At 38.2% G+C, this 14,011-nt stretch overlaps 1 protein-coding gene across 1 annotated transcript; it reads right to left on the reverse strand.

Moving 5' to 3' along the window:
- Window positions 1-12,607: 12,607 nt before the first annotated feature.
- Window positions 12,608-13,549, reverse strand: LOC138092740 (olfactory receptor 8K3-like). The gene has a single exon (XM_068988799.1). The coding sequence runs from the start codon at window positions 13,547-13,549 to the stop codon at window positions 12,608-12,610; it is 942 nt and encodes a 313-aa protein (XP_068844900.1).
- Between the last annotated feature and the right edge of the window lie 462 nt (window positions 13,550-14,011).

Below are 14,011 nucleotides of genomic sequence, written 5' to 3' on the forward strand. Positions count from 1 at the left end.
TCAGGTTTATTAAAGAACCTGTTCTGGGTAGAAACATCAACATAGTCAATAGGTTCTATGTATCGTCATCTGGAAGAGTTTCACTATGCAAAGCTAGTATAAACAGATTAAACATTCCAGTTTATGATATTTGAAAATAAACTCAGCTCGTGGCTCAGATAGTAAAGAATCTGCCTGCAGTTCAGGAGATCTGGGTTCAATCCCTGAATTGGAAAAATCCCCTGGAGAAGGGAATAGCAACTCACTCCAGTATTCTGGCCCAGAGAATCCCAAGGACCGAGGAGCCTGGCAGGCTACAGTCCATGGGGTTGCAAAGAGTCAAACATGACTGAGCAACTAACATTTTAATTTTCCTACATATAATAAAATATATAAATAATGATAGAGACAGAGATAGTTGCTGTTTCTCAACTGGAAATTATTTTACTAACCAAAGGACATTTGGCAAAATTGAGAAGACATGTTAATTGTTACAACTGGAATGTGGAAGCTATTGACATATGATGGTTAGAGGTCAGTGATGCCTCTAAACATCTTATAAATCACCATATCTGTCTAAAATCTCAGTGGTACTAAGGTTGAAAAACCAGGATGTTATGGGTAGATAGATGATAGATAAATAGACAAATAAATATATACATACATAGATGTTATAGATACAGACAAGAAATACAATAGATACAGACATAGATATGACAAGAAAAAATCTAAGACATAAGTCTGAGGGCTGCATATATAAACTATTATTGTGCTGTTCTTGTTAACTTTCTATTCTTTCTATCTAGTCAGTTATATAATTGCAATTACATAGCAACATGTATAAATTAAATTTAATACTATGACAATACATATGCCAATTATATAATAAATTATGATGCAGTTAAATACTTTCCATAATAAAATTTTAAAACCAGAATTCAGAAAATGTGTAGAACACGATACTCCAACACAGAGTTCTACATTGTTCTATGCACAGTTGATATAAGCGGAAACAGTTAACACACTAGACACATATTAGACAGGTGTATAAATAGGAAAACTGTAACAGATCACAGTGAAGCTTATTTGTATTTCTGTGAAGAAACATATAAGACATATAATAAGTAGATAGAAGGATAGATAGATGATAGAATTTCTGTTCTAAAGTTCCTTACGATATATAAAAAAGGCTAGTTTGGGCAAATAATTCAACTTATCTGAAAGTTTATTTTTTTACATAAAGCCAGTATGGTTACAGGATTGTTGGGTGGGAAAATGAAGGTTAAATAATTAAATGTCTTTATGTTACCTGGAAATCAAATATATATATATATATATATATATATATATATATGCTGCTAAGTTGCATCAGTCGTGTCTGACTCTGTGTGACCCCATAGATAGAAGCCCACCAGGCTCCTCTGTCCCTGGGATTCTCCAGGCAAGAACACTGGAGTGGGTTGCCATTTCCTTCTCCAATGCATGAAAGTGGAAAGTGAAAAGTGAAAGTGAAGTCTCTCAGTCGTGTCCGACCCTCAGCGACCCCATGAACTGCAGCCTTCCAAGCTCTCTGTCCGTGGGATTTTCCAGGCACGAGTACTGGAGTGGGGTGCCATTGCCTTCTCCGATATATATATATATATATATAATGAAGTCAATAGCTTAGCTCAAAGAGATCTTCTTTATGTTTGTAAATTCTATCTGCGCTGTGACATACCTTCTTTGTCAAGGCAATATGATTAACAAGTGAGGATTATATAATGTGCAATGGAATACATGCAATTTACTCCAAGCCTTGCCCCTTCTGCAGAAATAATATTGGGCCATCAGAGTACTTGGATTTCCTTATCTTTTAAATTTCTTAGTTATTTTAGCAAAATGTGAATAAAACTTTATTTTGATCTTTAGTTCCTTAAAATATTAACCTGACCCAAGGTGCATTTTCACTATAATGGACTTCTACTAACTTGTAAGAATTCAAATGTACTTTATTATGCAAGAACCCAGGGTAATATGAGGAAATTTGAGCAAATTGGAAGAAAGAGAAGTCATTAGCATTCTTTTCATATCTTCAATATCATAATAATTTGCTTTGAATAAAGGAATGCTAAACTTTAAAAGGGGACTTCCCTGGTGACTCAGGATTAAAGAATTTGCCTGCCAATGCAGGAGACATGAGTTCAATCCCTGGGTCAGAAAGATCCCATGGAAAGAAAATGGCAACACATTCCTGTATTCTTGCCATGGAAAATCCCATGGACCTAGAAGCCTGGCAAGCTACAGTCCATGGGGTTGCAGTCACCTGGAACTTAGCACAATGGGCCAGAGTATGATAAAAAAATGTTCAAATTTCCTGTGTTAAGTAATAATGTACTAGAGTGATGGGATAAAATACACTATAGAATGGCTATACACGGATCCTTGCATATCATTTTAAATTTTACATCTTAAGCCAAAGATATTCCTTCAAACTATAATATAAAATGTGGTTATTTTTATATAATCAAATAAAAATATATCTGGAGGTCCCTAATAATGCACACATCTAGAATATACCAGTGTAAGAAGTGGATGGCAGATTAAGCTAGATAATTATTAAATTTAAAATATTGTGAGCCTGAATGTTTCTTTAAAGAAATAGAAATGATACAGGTTACAATAAAAATTACAGTGACAGTAGTTGCTAAAGGATCTCTATAAGAAAAGGAATAAAAGCACAATTTTATAATATTACATGTGAAAATGATTACATTAAATCTGCATTTAATTCAGTAAAAATATTGCTTACAATTTTATGACCTCCTAATCACCAGTCTTGCCTTGATGCATACACTTTTCTTATATCAGGAATATTGAAATGTGCATCACTAGAGAATAAATTTAGAGAAATATCTTCAATATATTTAATAAAAAGTAGTATGAAACTTGTTTTTGTTTCTTTGCTTTGTTTTGCAATTATGAAAGTGAGAAAATACAAACTTAGCAAATTTCAATTTTCCTGTAAATATAAGAAAAGATAGAAGTGTTTTTGTTTTTCTCTCATGGTTTAGCATTCTACAAAGCCAAATAATTTTCTCAGAGTTTAACATCTTTGTTGAATATCAACTGTTATTTTTTTTAAAGCTGTACCTCATGAAATAATTAGATATTTTTAGTCTGATCTCACTTGACATCAAAGAACATGTTGATCACTGTACCATTACCATAAAACTTGCTACTTAGAAGTCTCTTAATATGCAAATAATGTTTTCTACATTTCAGTGTGAGGTGGGAATTCCATTTTGCCTCATCAAGGGATCTGGAAATAATTATACTTTTACACTTATTTAAATAATCATTCGGAGAAGGCAATGGCACCCACTCCAGTACTCTTGCCTGGAAAATCCCATGGATGGAGGAGCCTGGAAGGCTGCACTCCATGGGGTGGCTGAGGGTCGGACAGGACTGAGCGACTTCACTTTCCCTTTTCACTTTCATGCATTGGAGAAGGAAATGGCAACCCACGACAGTGCTCTTGCCTGGAGAATCCCAGGGACGGGGGAGCCTGGTGGGCTGCTGTCTATGGGGTCGCACAGAGTCGGACACGACTGAAGCGACTTATCAGCAGCAGGAGCAGCAGCAGCAAATAATCATTAAATATTAAATGATATTGAGCGGAGGTCACAAAAAATCACGTGGAGCGCTAAATAAGAATTCAGGAAGGAGTTTAAAGAAAAAGACAATACCCCCAGCTTCTGAATTTTCCCAGTTTCTAAACATTCACATCTCTTTTGCTATCTGTCATTTGCTCTCTACTTTGCCCTCCATTAGAGATATTGTTATTTATATAAAACAAATATCACGGTGATGTTTCAAAGATGCTTTTCAGCATTTTGTCTATCATCCTATGGAGTAACATTCAACAAATTAATATGAAGAGACAAGAAAAGAGGTCCTATTCCTCCTCAGGAGTTATGGAGTAGTGGAAAACAAAAAAACGGTATCAAAAGTGGTCTCATTTTGCTTGGGCTTTGCCATTGAGCTAAACTGGAACTTTGAATATGTCACTGAAACATTGTTGATATTGAAAATGAGGCATCACATGCAATATCCCGTCATTTTACCTGTAACGAAGAATCTCTCGAGACTCTCACCTGTATTTCTGACATGGCTAAGTGAGAACAATTTATGGATTTCTTGCACTTTTTGAGATTCTCCCTGAGGAGATGCCAAGCAATTTGTTGATTATCCCTAAAGTATTGAGAGCAAAACAACATGTCTAGAGATTGTCTTTTAATTGCCTGGGACATTTTTCTTTTCTTTCTTACTTCTTGACTTCCTTCTTCCCACACCCCTTCTTTCTTTGCATATATATAAATACATTTATATATTTTTTTAACTCTTGGTTAACTTTCCTTTTGTAGCACACAAGACTCTTGATTAAATCTTGCATTGATAGGGCATGCCCACAAAGAGTCAGTATTTCTACAGGTTCCCCTCAAATGTGTGACTGTGGAGAAATTTTCAACATTGTTTTATTACAGTATTTAATATATTAATGAAATTAAAATAATATGTTATGCTGATATGCGGTGTCGCCCCCTTGCTTTGTTGCCCATGTGATTATTTTTACTTATCTCTCAGAGACAGAAATTAGTTACTTACTGTTACTTCTTATTTCTGGAGGAGGAAATGGCAACCCACTTGAATATTCTTGTCTGGAGAATCCCATGGGCAGAGGACCTGCTTGTCTACAGTCCATGGGGTCGCAAAGAGTTGGACATGTGACTAAGCACACCACAGCACTTCTTATTTCATTGTGAGTTTCTGTCATCTGGCTGTTTACAACTTCTGCTATTTTCTTTTTCTTCACTGCATAAATTACCACTTTAGTCATTCCAGCCTGTCACCCCATTCCAATAAGCCCCTGTGTCATCACACACTCCCTGCACCTGCCTTTTATAACCACACCTCTTTCCTCCTCTGCTACCATTCCCAACCCTTGGTCATCACTAATCTTTTCTATTGCTACACTTTTTCACATAGAAAACAGGGATTGGAGTTTTCCTTCAACATAAAACTTTTGAGATTCTTTGCACTTTTGTGTGTATAGATCATCTGTTCCCTGTGTTGTTGAGTAATATTCCATGATATTGATGACAATTTGTTTAAATATTCACTTATTGAAAGACTTGTGGGTTCTTTCCACTTTTCTACTGTGATAAATACAGCTACCATGAACTTCCACTTAAAAGTGATTGCATTTTTGGTGATGAAAGCTATTCTCTACTCTTCTAGGTTCTTTTGACCTCAAATGAACGGACATTTCTGCTGTTTCTGGGCTTTGATCACCACACAAAAATAAATTAAAAAATCAATAGATCAAGTGGAAGAAAAACATCTTCTTTACACAATGGCTCTTGCCTGGATTAATAATTAGATTGACATAAGATTAACAGGACAAAACCATATATATTTTATTTAGTAATTGTACATGTAGATGGGAGTCATCACCAGACTACTTAAGATCCAAGAAGTGGGTACTGTAGGTTACCTAGCGGTAAAGAATCTGCCTGCCAATGCAGCAGACAGAAGAGAACTGGGTTTGATTCCCGAGTTGGAAAGATCCCATGGAGTAGGAAATGGCAACTCACTGCAGTATTCTTTCCTGGAGAATTTCATGGATAGAGGAGCCTGGTGGGCTAGTCTATGGGGTCACAAAGAGTCAGATACAACTGAGCAACTGATCACATAAATGTTTATATGCTAGGCTGAACCAAAAGCAGCAATTGTAGGCAACTCATTAAATATATATGGGAAGACTAAAGACAAAGGGGCATAGACTTGGATAACTGTGACATTAAATGGTTTGCCTTGGAGATGAAAAGAGATCATTCTGTCATTTTTGATGCATCCAAGTCCTGCATTTCAGACTCTTGTTGACCATGATAGCTACTCCATTTCTTCTGAGGGATTGCTGCCCGCAGTAGTAGATGTAATGGTCATCTGAGTTAAATTCACCCATTCCAGTCCATTTTAGTTTGCTGATTCCTAGAATTTCGACGTTCACTCTTGCCATCTCCTGTTTGACCACTTTCAATTTGTTTTGATTCATAGACCTGACATTCCAGGTTCCTATGCAATATTGCTGTTTACAGCATCGGATCTTGCTTCTATCACCAGTCACATTCACAGCTGGATATTGTTTTTGCTTTGGCTCCATCCCTTCATTCTTTCTGGAGTTATTTCTCCACTGATCTCCAGTAGCATATTGGGTACCTAATGACCTGGGGAGTTCCTCTTTTGGTATCCTATCATTTTGCCTTTTCCTCATGTTCATGGGGTTCTCAAGGCAAGAATACTGAAGTGGCTTGCCATTCCCTTCAGTTATTCAAGTCTATGCCCCAACCAGTAATGTTGAAGAAACTGAAGTTGAATGGTTTTATGAAGACCTACAAGATCTTTTAGAACTATCACCCAAAAAAGATGTCCTTGTCATTATAGGGGACTGGAATGCAAAAGTAAGAAGTCAAGAAACACGTGGACTAACAGGCAAATTTGGCCTTGGAATGCGGAATGAAGCAGGGCAAAGACTAATTGAGTTTTGCCAAGAAAATGCACTGGTCATAGCAAACACCCCCTTCCAACAACACAAGAGAAGACTCTACACATGGACATCACCGGATGGTCAACACCAAAATCAGATTGATTATATTCTTTGCAGCCAAAGATGGAGAAGCTCTATACAGTCAACAAAAACAAGACCGGGAGCTGACTGTGGCTCAGATCATGAACTCCTTATTGCCAAATTCAGACTGAAATTGAAGAAAGTAGGGAAAACCGCTAGACCATTCAGGTATGACCTAAATCAAATCCCTTATGATTATACAGTGGAAGTGAGAAATAGATTTAAGGGCCTAGATCTGATAGATAGAGTGCCTGATGAACTATGGACAGAGGTTTGTGACATTGTACAGGAGACAGGGATCAAGACCATCCCCATGGAAAAGAAATGCAAAAAAGCAAAATGGCTGTCTGGGGAGGCCTTACAAATAGCTGTGAAATGGAGAGAGGCAAAAAGCAAAGGAGAAAAGGAAAGATATAAGCATCTGAATGCAGAGTTCCAAGGAATAGCAAGAAGAGATAAGAAAGCTTTCTTCAGCAATCAATGCAAAGAAATCGAGGAAAACAACAGAATGGGAAAGACTAGAGATCTCTTTAAGAAAATTAGAGATACTAAGGGAACATTTCCTGTAAAGATGGGCTCGATAAAGGACAGAAATGGTCTGTACCTAACAGAAGCAAAAGTTATTAAGAAGAGGTGGCAAGTAATACACGGAAGAACTGTACAAAAAAGATCTTCAGGACCCAGATAATCATGATGATGTGATCACTAATCTAGAGCCAGACATCTTGGAATGTGAAGTCAAGTGGGCCTTACAAAGCATCACTACGAGCAAGGCTAGTGGAGGTGATGGCATTCCAGTTGAGCTGTTTCAAATCCTGAAAGATGATGCTGTGAAAGTGTTGCACTCAATATGCCAGCAAGTTTGGGAAACTCAGCAGTGGCCACAGGACTGGAAAAGGTCAGTTTTCATTCCAATTCCAAAGAAAGGCAACGGCAAAGAATGCTCAGACTACCACACAATTGTACTCATCTCACATGCTAGTAAAGTAATGCTCAAAATTCTCCAAGCCAGGCTTCAGCAATATGTGAACTGTGAACTCCCTGATGTTCAATCTGGTTTTAGAAAAGGCACAGGAACCAGAGATCAAGCTGCCAACATCCACTGGATCATGGAAAAAGCAAGAGACTTCCACAAAAATATCTATTTCTGCTGTATTGACTATGCCAAAGCCTTTGACTGTGTGGATCGCAGTAAACTTTGGAAAATTCTGAGAGAGATGGGAATACCAGACCACCTAACCTGCCTCTTGAGAAATCTGTATGCAGGTCAGGAAGCAAGTTAGAACTGGACATGGAACAACAGACTGGTTCCAAATAGGAAAAGGAGTACGTCAAGGCTGTATATTGTCACCCTACTTATTTAACTTCTATGCAGAGTACATCATGAGAAACACTGGACTGGAAGAAACACAAGCTGGAATCAAGATTGCCGGGAGAAATATCAATCACCTCAGATATGCAGATGACACCACCCTTATGGCGGAAAGTGAAGAGGAACTAAAAAGCCTCTTGATGAAAGTGAAAGTAGAGAGTGAAAAAGTTGTATTAAAGCTCAACATTCAGAAAACGAAAATCATGGCATCTGGTTCCATCACTTCATGGGAAATAGATGGGGAAATAGTAGAAACAGTGTCAGACTTTATTTTTTGGGGCTCCAAAATCACTGCAGATGCTGATTTCAGCCATGAAATTAAAAGACGCTTACTCCTTGGAAGAAATATTATGACCAACCTAGATAGTATATTCAAAAGCAGAGACACTACTTTGCCGACTAAGGTCTGCCTAGTCAAGGCTATGGTTTTTCCTTTGGTCGTGTATGGATGTGAGAGTTGGACTGTGAAGAAGGCTAAGCGCCGAAGAACTGATGTGTTTGAACTGTGGTGTTGGAGAAGACTCTTGAGAGTCCCTTGGACTGCAAGGAGATCCAACCAGTCCATTCTGAAGGAGATCAGCCCTGGGAATTTCTTTGGAAGGAATGATGCTAAAGCTGAAACTCCAGTACTTTGGCCACCTCATGCGAAGAGTTGACTCATTGGAAAAGACTCTGATGCTGGGAGAGATTGGGGAAGGAGGAGAAGGGGACGACTGAGGATGAGATGGCTGGATGGCATCACGGACTCGATGGATGTGAGTCTGAGCGAACTCTGGGAGATGGTGATTGATAGGGAGGCCTGGCGTGCTGCGTTTCATGGGGTTGCAAAGAGTCAGACACGACTGAGTGACTGAACTGAACTGAAAGACAAAGGTAACTTGATTCTGAATATTCACTGAAGCTCCAATACTTTGACCACCTGATACAAAGAGCTGACTCATTGGAAAAGATCTTAATGCTGGGAAAGATTAAGAACAGGTGGAGAAGAGGGTGACAGAGGATGAGATGGTTGGAAGGCATCACTGAGTCAATGGACGTGAAGTTGAACAAATTCCAAGAGATAGTGAAGGACAGGAAAGTTTGACGTGCTGCAGTTCATGGGTCACAAAGAGTCAGACATGACTTAGTGACTGAGGAACAATATTTAAAATGGTAAAAATATATATTAGCAAACTTTGTAAATCTCTACATATTTTATTCTCTTGCTGATTCATCTTTGGAGGTACTATACAATGTACAGCAAGATTTATTTTAGAAATAGGATATTGGTATATATATAGTTACAGTTTATTTTTTCAAATCCAGATATTAGATTTTTCTACTTTTTTCTGTTATAAAAGTCACATTCAGTGAAGATAATTTAGAAAAGTACATATACAAAATATTAATTTAAATTTTCATGTTCTCAGAAGCTATCAATATGTAGTCATCATTTTACTGTATCTTTTTCCAACATGCATTTTCCAGAAACCAAAATTTTTCTGCATTTATATTTGGAATGTTTATATTCAGTACATATTCTTCTTAATAATTAAAAAAAATCAACTATATAAATTCCTTACATTTTACCTCATTTGAAAGAGTACCTATAATTATATTTTATTCCAATAAATTATTTTAATTTGAATTTGATTGACTACATAAAGAATTTAATCTGTGATGGTGAAAAAAGTGTTTAAACTATGATTCAAATAAAGTTTCATGAGTGTTAAAAATACTAAATATAACCAAACAAAGTGGAAATTTAGAAGGATTAGGGGAGCTCACAAGACATAATATTTATATAGTGGTACTTATCTCACTACACTTTCAGTAGAAACATACAATAGAACAAATCGTGGAATTACCTTCTTTTGCTTCTTATAAGAATTATCAAATTGATCTTAATAAAAATCTATCATAAGCTTTTATGAACTAATATTGAGCAAAGTCACCCCATGAAAGAGACAGCAAGCCTAATTCAGTATAGAATAGACCACTTATGTAAAGATGCACAAATATTAAACAAGAAATATTCTTGATCTTCACAAGGTCAGAAAATATAACAACCTCATGAAACAAAGGTCCTTATAGTCAAAGTTATAGACTTTCCAGCAGTCATGTACAGATGTAAGAGTTGTACCATAGGAAGGCTGAGTGCTGAAGAATTGATGCTTTCATATTGTAATGCTGAAGAAGACTCTTGAGAGTCCCTTGGACTGCAAGGAGATCAAACCAGTCAATCCTAAAGGAAATCAACTCTAAATATTCATTGGAAGGACTGATGCTGAAGCTGAAGCTCCATTATTTGACCCCCTAATGAGAAGAGTAATATCACTGGAAAAGATCCTGATGCTGGGAAAGATTGAGGGCAAGAGGAGAAGGGGGTGATAGAGAATGAAGTGGTTAGTTAACAGCACTGACTCAAAGGATATGAGTCTGCTCAAACTCAGGGGGATGGCAAAGGACAGGGAAGCTTGGCATGCAGCAGTCCATTGGGTCTCAAAGGGTCAGACATGACTTATCAACTGAACAACAACATTAAACAAAAAGAAGCAGTTAGGAATCAAAATCTCCAAAAATCATAAATACAAAAGTGAAAGTGTCCATGGGAGACTTCAAGAGATTTATTTTTTATGCATCACTGAGATATAATTGACTTATAGCATTGTGGAAGTTTGTGGTGTACAATGTGTTATTTGATACTCTTACACACTGCAGCATGATTACAACTTAGCATGAGGTAATACCTCCATCAGTAGAAGGAGAAGGGAGTGGCAGAGGATAAGATGATTAGATAGCATCACTGACTCAATGGACATGAATTTGAGCAAACTCTGGGATTCTCTGGTGAGTCAGTGGTAAAGAATCTGCCTGCCAATGCAGAAGATGCAGGTTCAATCCCTGGGTCAGGAATATCTCCTGGAGAAGGAAGTGGCAACCCACTTCAGTATTCTTGCCTGGGAAATCCCATGGAGTGGAGCCTGGCTGGCTATAGTCCATGGGGTTGCATATAGTCTGACATGACTTACCGACTAAACAATAAAGATGGGATATAGTGGCAGACAGAGAAGCCTAGAGTGCTACGATTTATGGGGTTGCAAAGACTTGAACATGACTTAGTGACTGAACACCACCACCAACACCTCCATCATATTACCTTTCCTTTTGTGATGAAAGCATTTAAATATTGCTCTCTTAACCTTCAGATACGGAGAAGGTAATGGCACCCCACTCCAGCACTCTTGCCTGGAAAATCCCATGGACGGAGGAACCTGGTAGGCTGCAGTCCATGGGGTCACTAAGGGTCAGACATGACTGAGCGACTTTACTTTCACTTTTCCTTTTCATGCATTGGAGGAAGAAATGGCACCTCACTCCAGTTGTTCTTGCCTGGAGAATCCCAGGGATGGGGGAGCCTGGTGGGCTGCCGTCTGTGGAGTCGCACAGAGTCGGACACGAATGAAGCAACTTAGCAGCAGTAGCAGCAGCAACCTTCAGATATACAGTAAAGATTGCTAACTATAATCAAGGAAATTGATCTTATTTGGAATGTCCACTGGTACAGAAAATGAACTGATTGAAATAAAATATTGTGCTGATTTTGTAGGTTACTGAATTGCAAAGTGTGCTGAGTTAACAGGCTTTCTAGGGCTCATGTATGAAAGTAACTTCACTGATGGGAACAGAGCAGGACACTAACCTCCTCCATGATCTGGGAAAGTTCAGATAATTGCTGAGGTCAAATCATTATGCTACACTGAGCCTCCTTGAAACCACAATAAATTTAATTTTTGTGTTGTGTTCAGTCGTGTCCAGTTCTTTGTGGCCCCATGGAGTGTGGCCCACCAAGCTCCTCTGTCCATGGAATTTTCCAGCAAGAATACTGGAGTGGAGGCCATGTCCTTTTCCAGGAAAGTTTAATTTTTCATATGCCTTAGAAGTGTATGGATGCTCAAACAGATAGATGTTCTTACACAAAAACATATGCACATGCCCAAACACACACATAGTCATGGGGAAGTTTATTCTAGTAGCTGAGAAAAGCAATAAACATTTAAACTCACCTTATATATCTACTATTCTTCCTTTTTCATTGGAAAAGACCCTGATGCTGGGAAAGATTGAAGGCAGGAGGAGAAGGAGATGAAAAATGATGAGATGGTTGGTGGCATCACCGATTCAATGGACATGGGTTTGGGTAGACTCCACGAGTTGGTGATGGACAGGGAGGCCTGGAGTGCTGCGGTTCATGGGGTTGCAAAGAGTTGGACACGACTGAGCGACTGAACTGATTCTTCCTTTCTCACACACAGCATACCCACTCTCCTTTCATGCTTGAATACTCTGTAGTTTCCTAATCAATTCTCCTGTATGATAACATTTACTTAATTATATTTATGATTAATCTCTCTTACTCAAAGAAGGCAGATATTTTCCTTACTTTGTGTGTTAGTGTAGGTACAGCATATAAAATTGTTACTGGCACATAAAAGGCAATCTCTAAAAGTACATTGAACTTATTTGTGTTCACTATTCCATTTAAGGACATACAGAGAAATGTTTGAAGCCCAGGATCTAAATGATAGGAATCGTATTGTACGTAGGCTTTAAGAGGAAATGTTACAAAGCTTATTCCACACGTTTTGTAGGGCATATTTTACATCTTTGTTCTTCAAACTGTAGATCAAGGGATTTAGCATGGGGATAACAAGGGTGTAAAATATAGATGCCACTTTATCAGTGTCAAAGGAGTGTCTGGACTCTGGTTGCGCATACATAAATATCAAAGCCCCAAAGAACACTGTGACCACTGTCAGGTGGGACCCACAGGTAGAAAAAGCCTTGTGCCTGCCCTCAGCAGAGTTCATCCTGAGAATGGCTACAAGGATGAGCAGATAAGACATAAGAATTATTGGAAGGGACAGGATCACATTAACACCAGCGAAGATCAGAATGATCAGTTCAATTTCTTGAGTATTTGAACAGAGCAAAGATATCAAGGGGAGACAGTCACAGTAGTAATGTTTGATGACATTGTAGCCACAGAAGGATAAATTAAAAATCTTTACAGTGATTATAAGAGACACGAATGCGCTATAGAGGTAGGGGATTGCCACCAGTATCCGACACACCCTTTGTGACATGATGACTGTGTAAAGCAGAGGTTGACAGATGGCCACATAGCGGTCATAGGACATTGCCGCCAGGATAAAAAATTCACTTATAATGAACATGATGAAGAAAGCCAGCTGCGTGGCACACATATAATAGGAGATTGAATTTTGACTCACAATAAAATTTGCCAACATTTTGGGTCCTACAGCTGTTGAATAGCCAAGATCAGTAAGTGCCAGGTGCCTGAGAAAGAAGTACATGGGTGTCTGTAGCCTGGAGTCCACCTTAGTGAGGATGACCATGCCCAAGTTGCCCACCGTGGAGGTCACATAGATGATGAGGAAGAGCCCAAACAATGGAGCCTGCAGCTCAGGGCGGTCTGTGATTCCCAGGAGGATGAATTCATTTGGCACAGTTAGATTTTGTGTTTTCATGCAGCTTTATCAGGATAGGTATTCTGGGTGGAGACATCAAGCATAGTAAGCGAATTTCATGTATTATCACCTGGCAGATTTTTCATATGTGAAGCTTGTATAAATAAAATACATCCTAACTTCCAAAAGCAGGATATTTTTTAAAAATCCCATATCCTATATATAATAATATGCATAAATAAAGATTGAGACAGAGTTTGAGATATTCATTAGTTCTCAAATAGGAGTTATTTTACTAAGCAAATAACAACTGCCAACATCTGAAAGACATTTGTTATTGCAGCTGGAAGGTGAGTGGTACTTGCATATAATGATCCATGGTCAGTTATGTTTCTAAACATCTCATAACACCCCTTATCAGTCCAAAATCTCAGTAATGCTAAAGCTGAAAAACAAGAATGGTATAGATGGTATGCTGCTGCTGCTGCTAAGTCGCTTCAGTTGTGTCCGACTCTGTGCAAC

The sequence above is a fragment of the Capricornis sumatraensis genome, chromosome 16, assembly GCF_032405125.1.
Source record: "Capricornis sumatraensis isolate serow.1 chromosome 16, serow.2, whole genome shotgun sequence".
Taxonomy (NCBI): domain Eukaryota; kingdom Metazoa; phylum Chordata; class Mammalia; order Artiodactyla; family Bovidae; genus Capricornis; species Capricornis sumatraensis.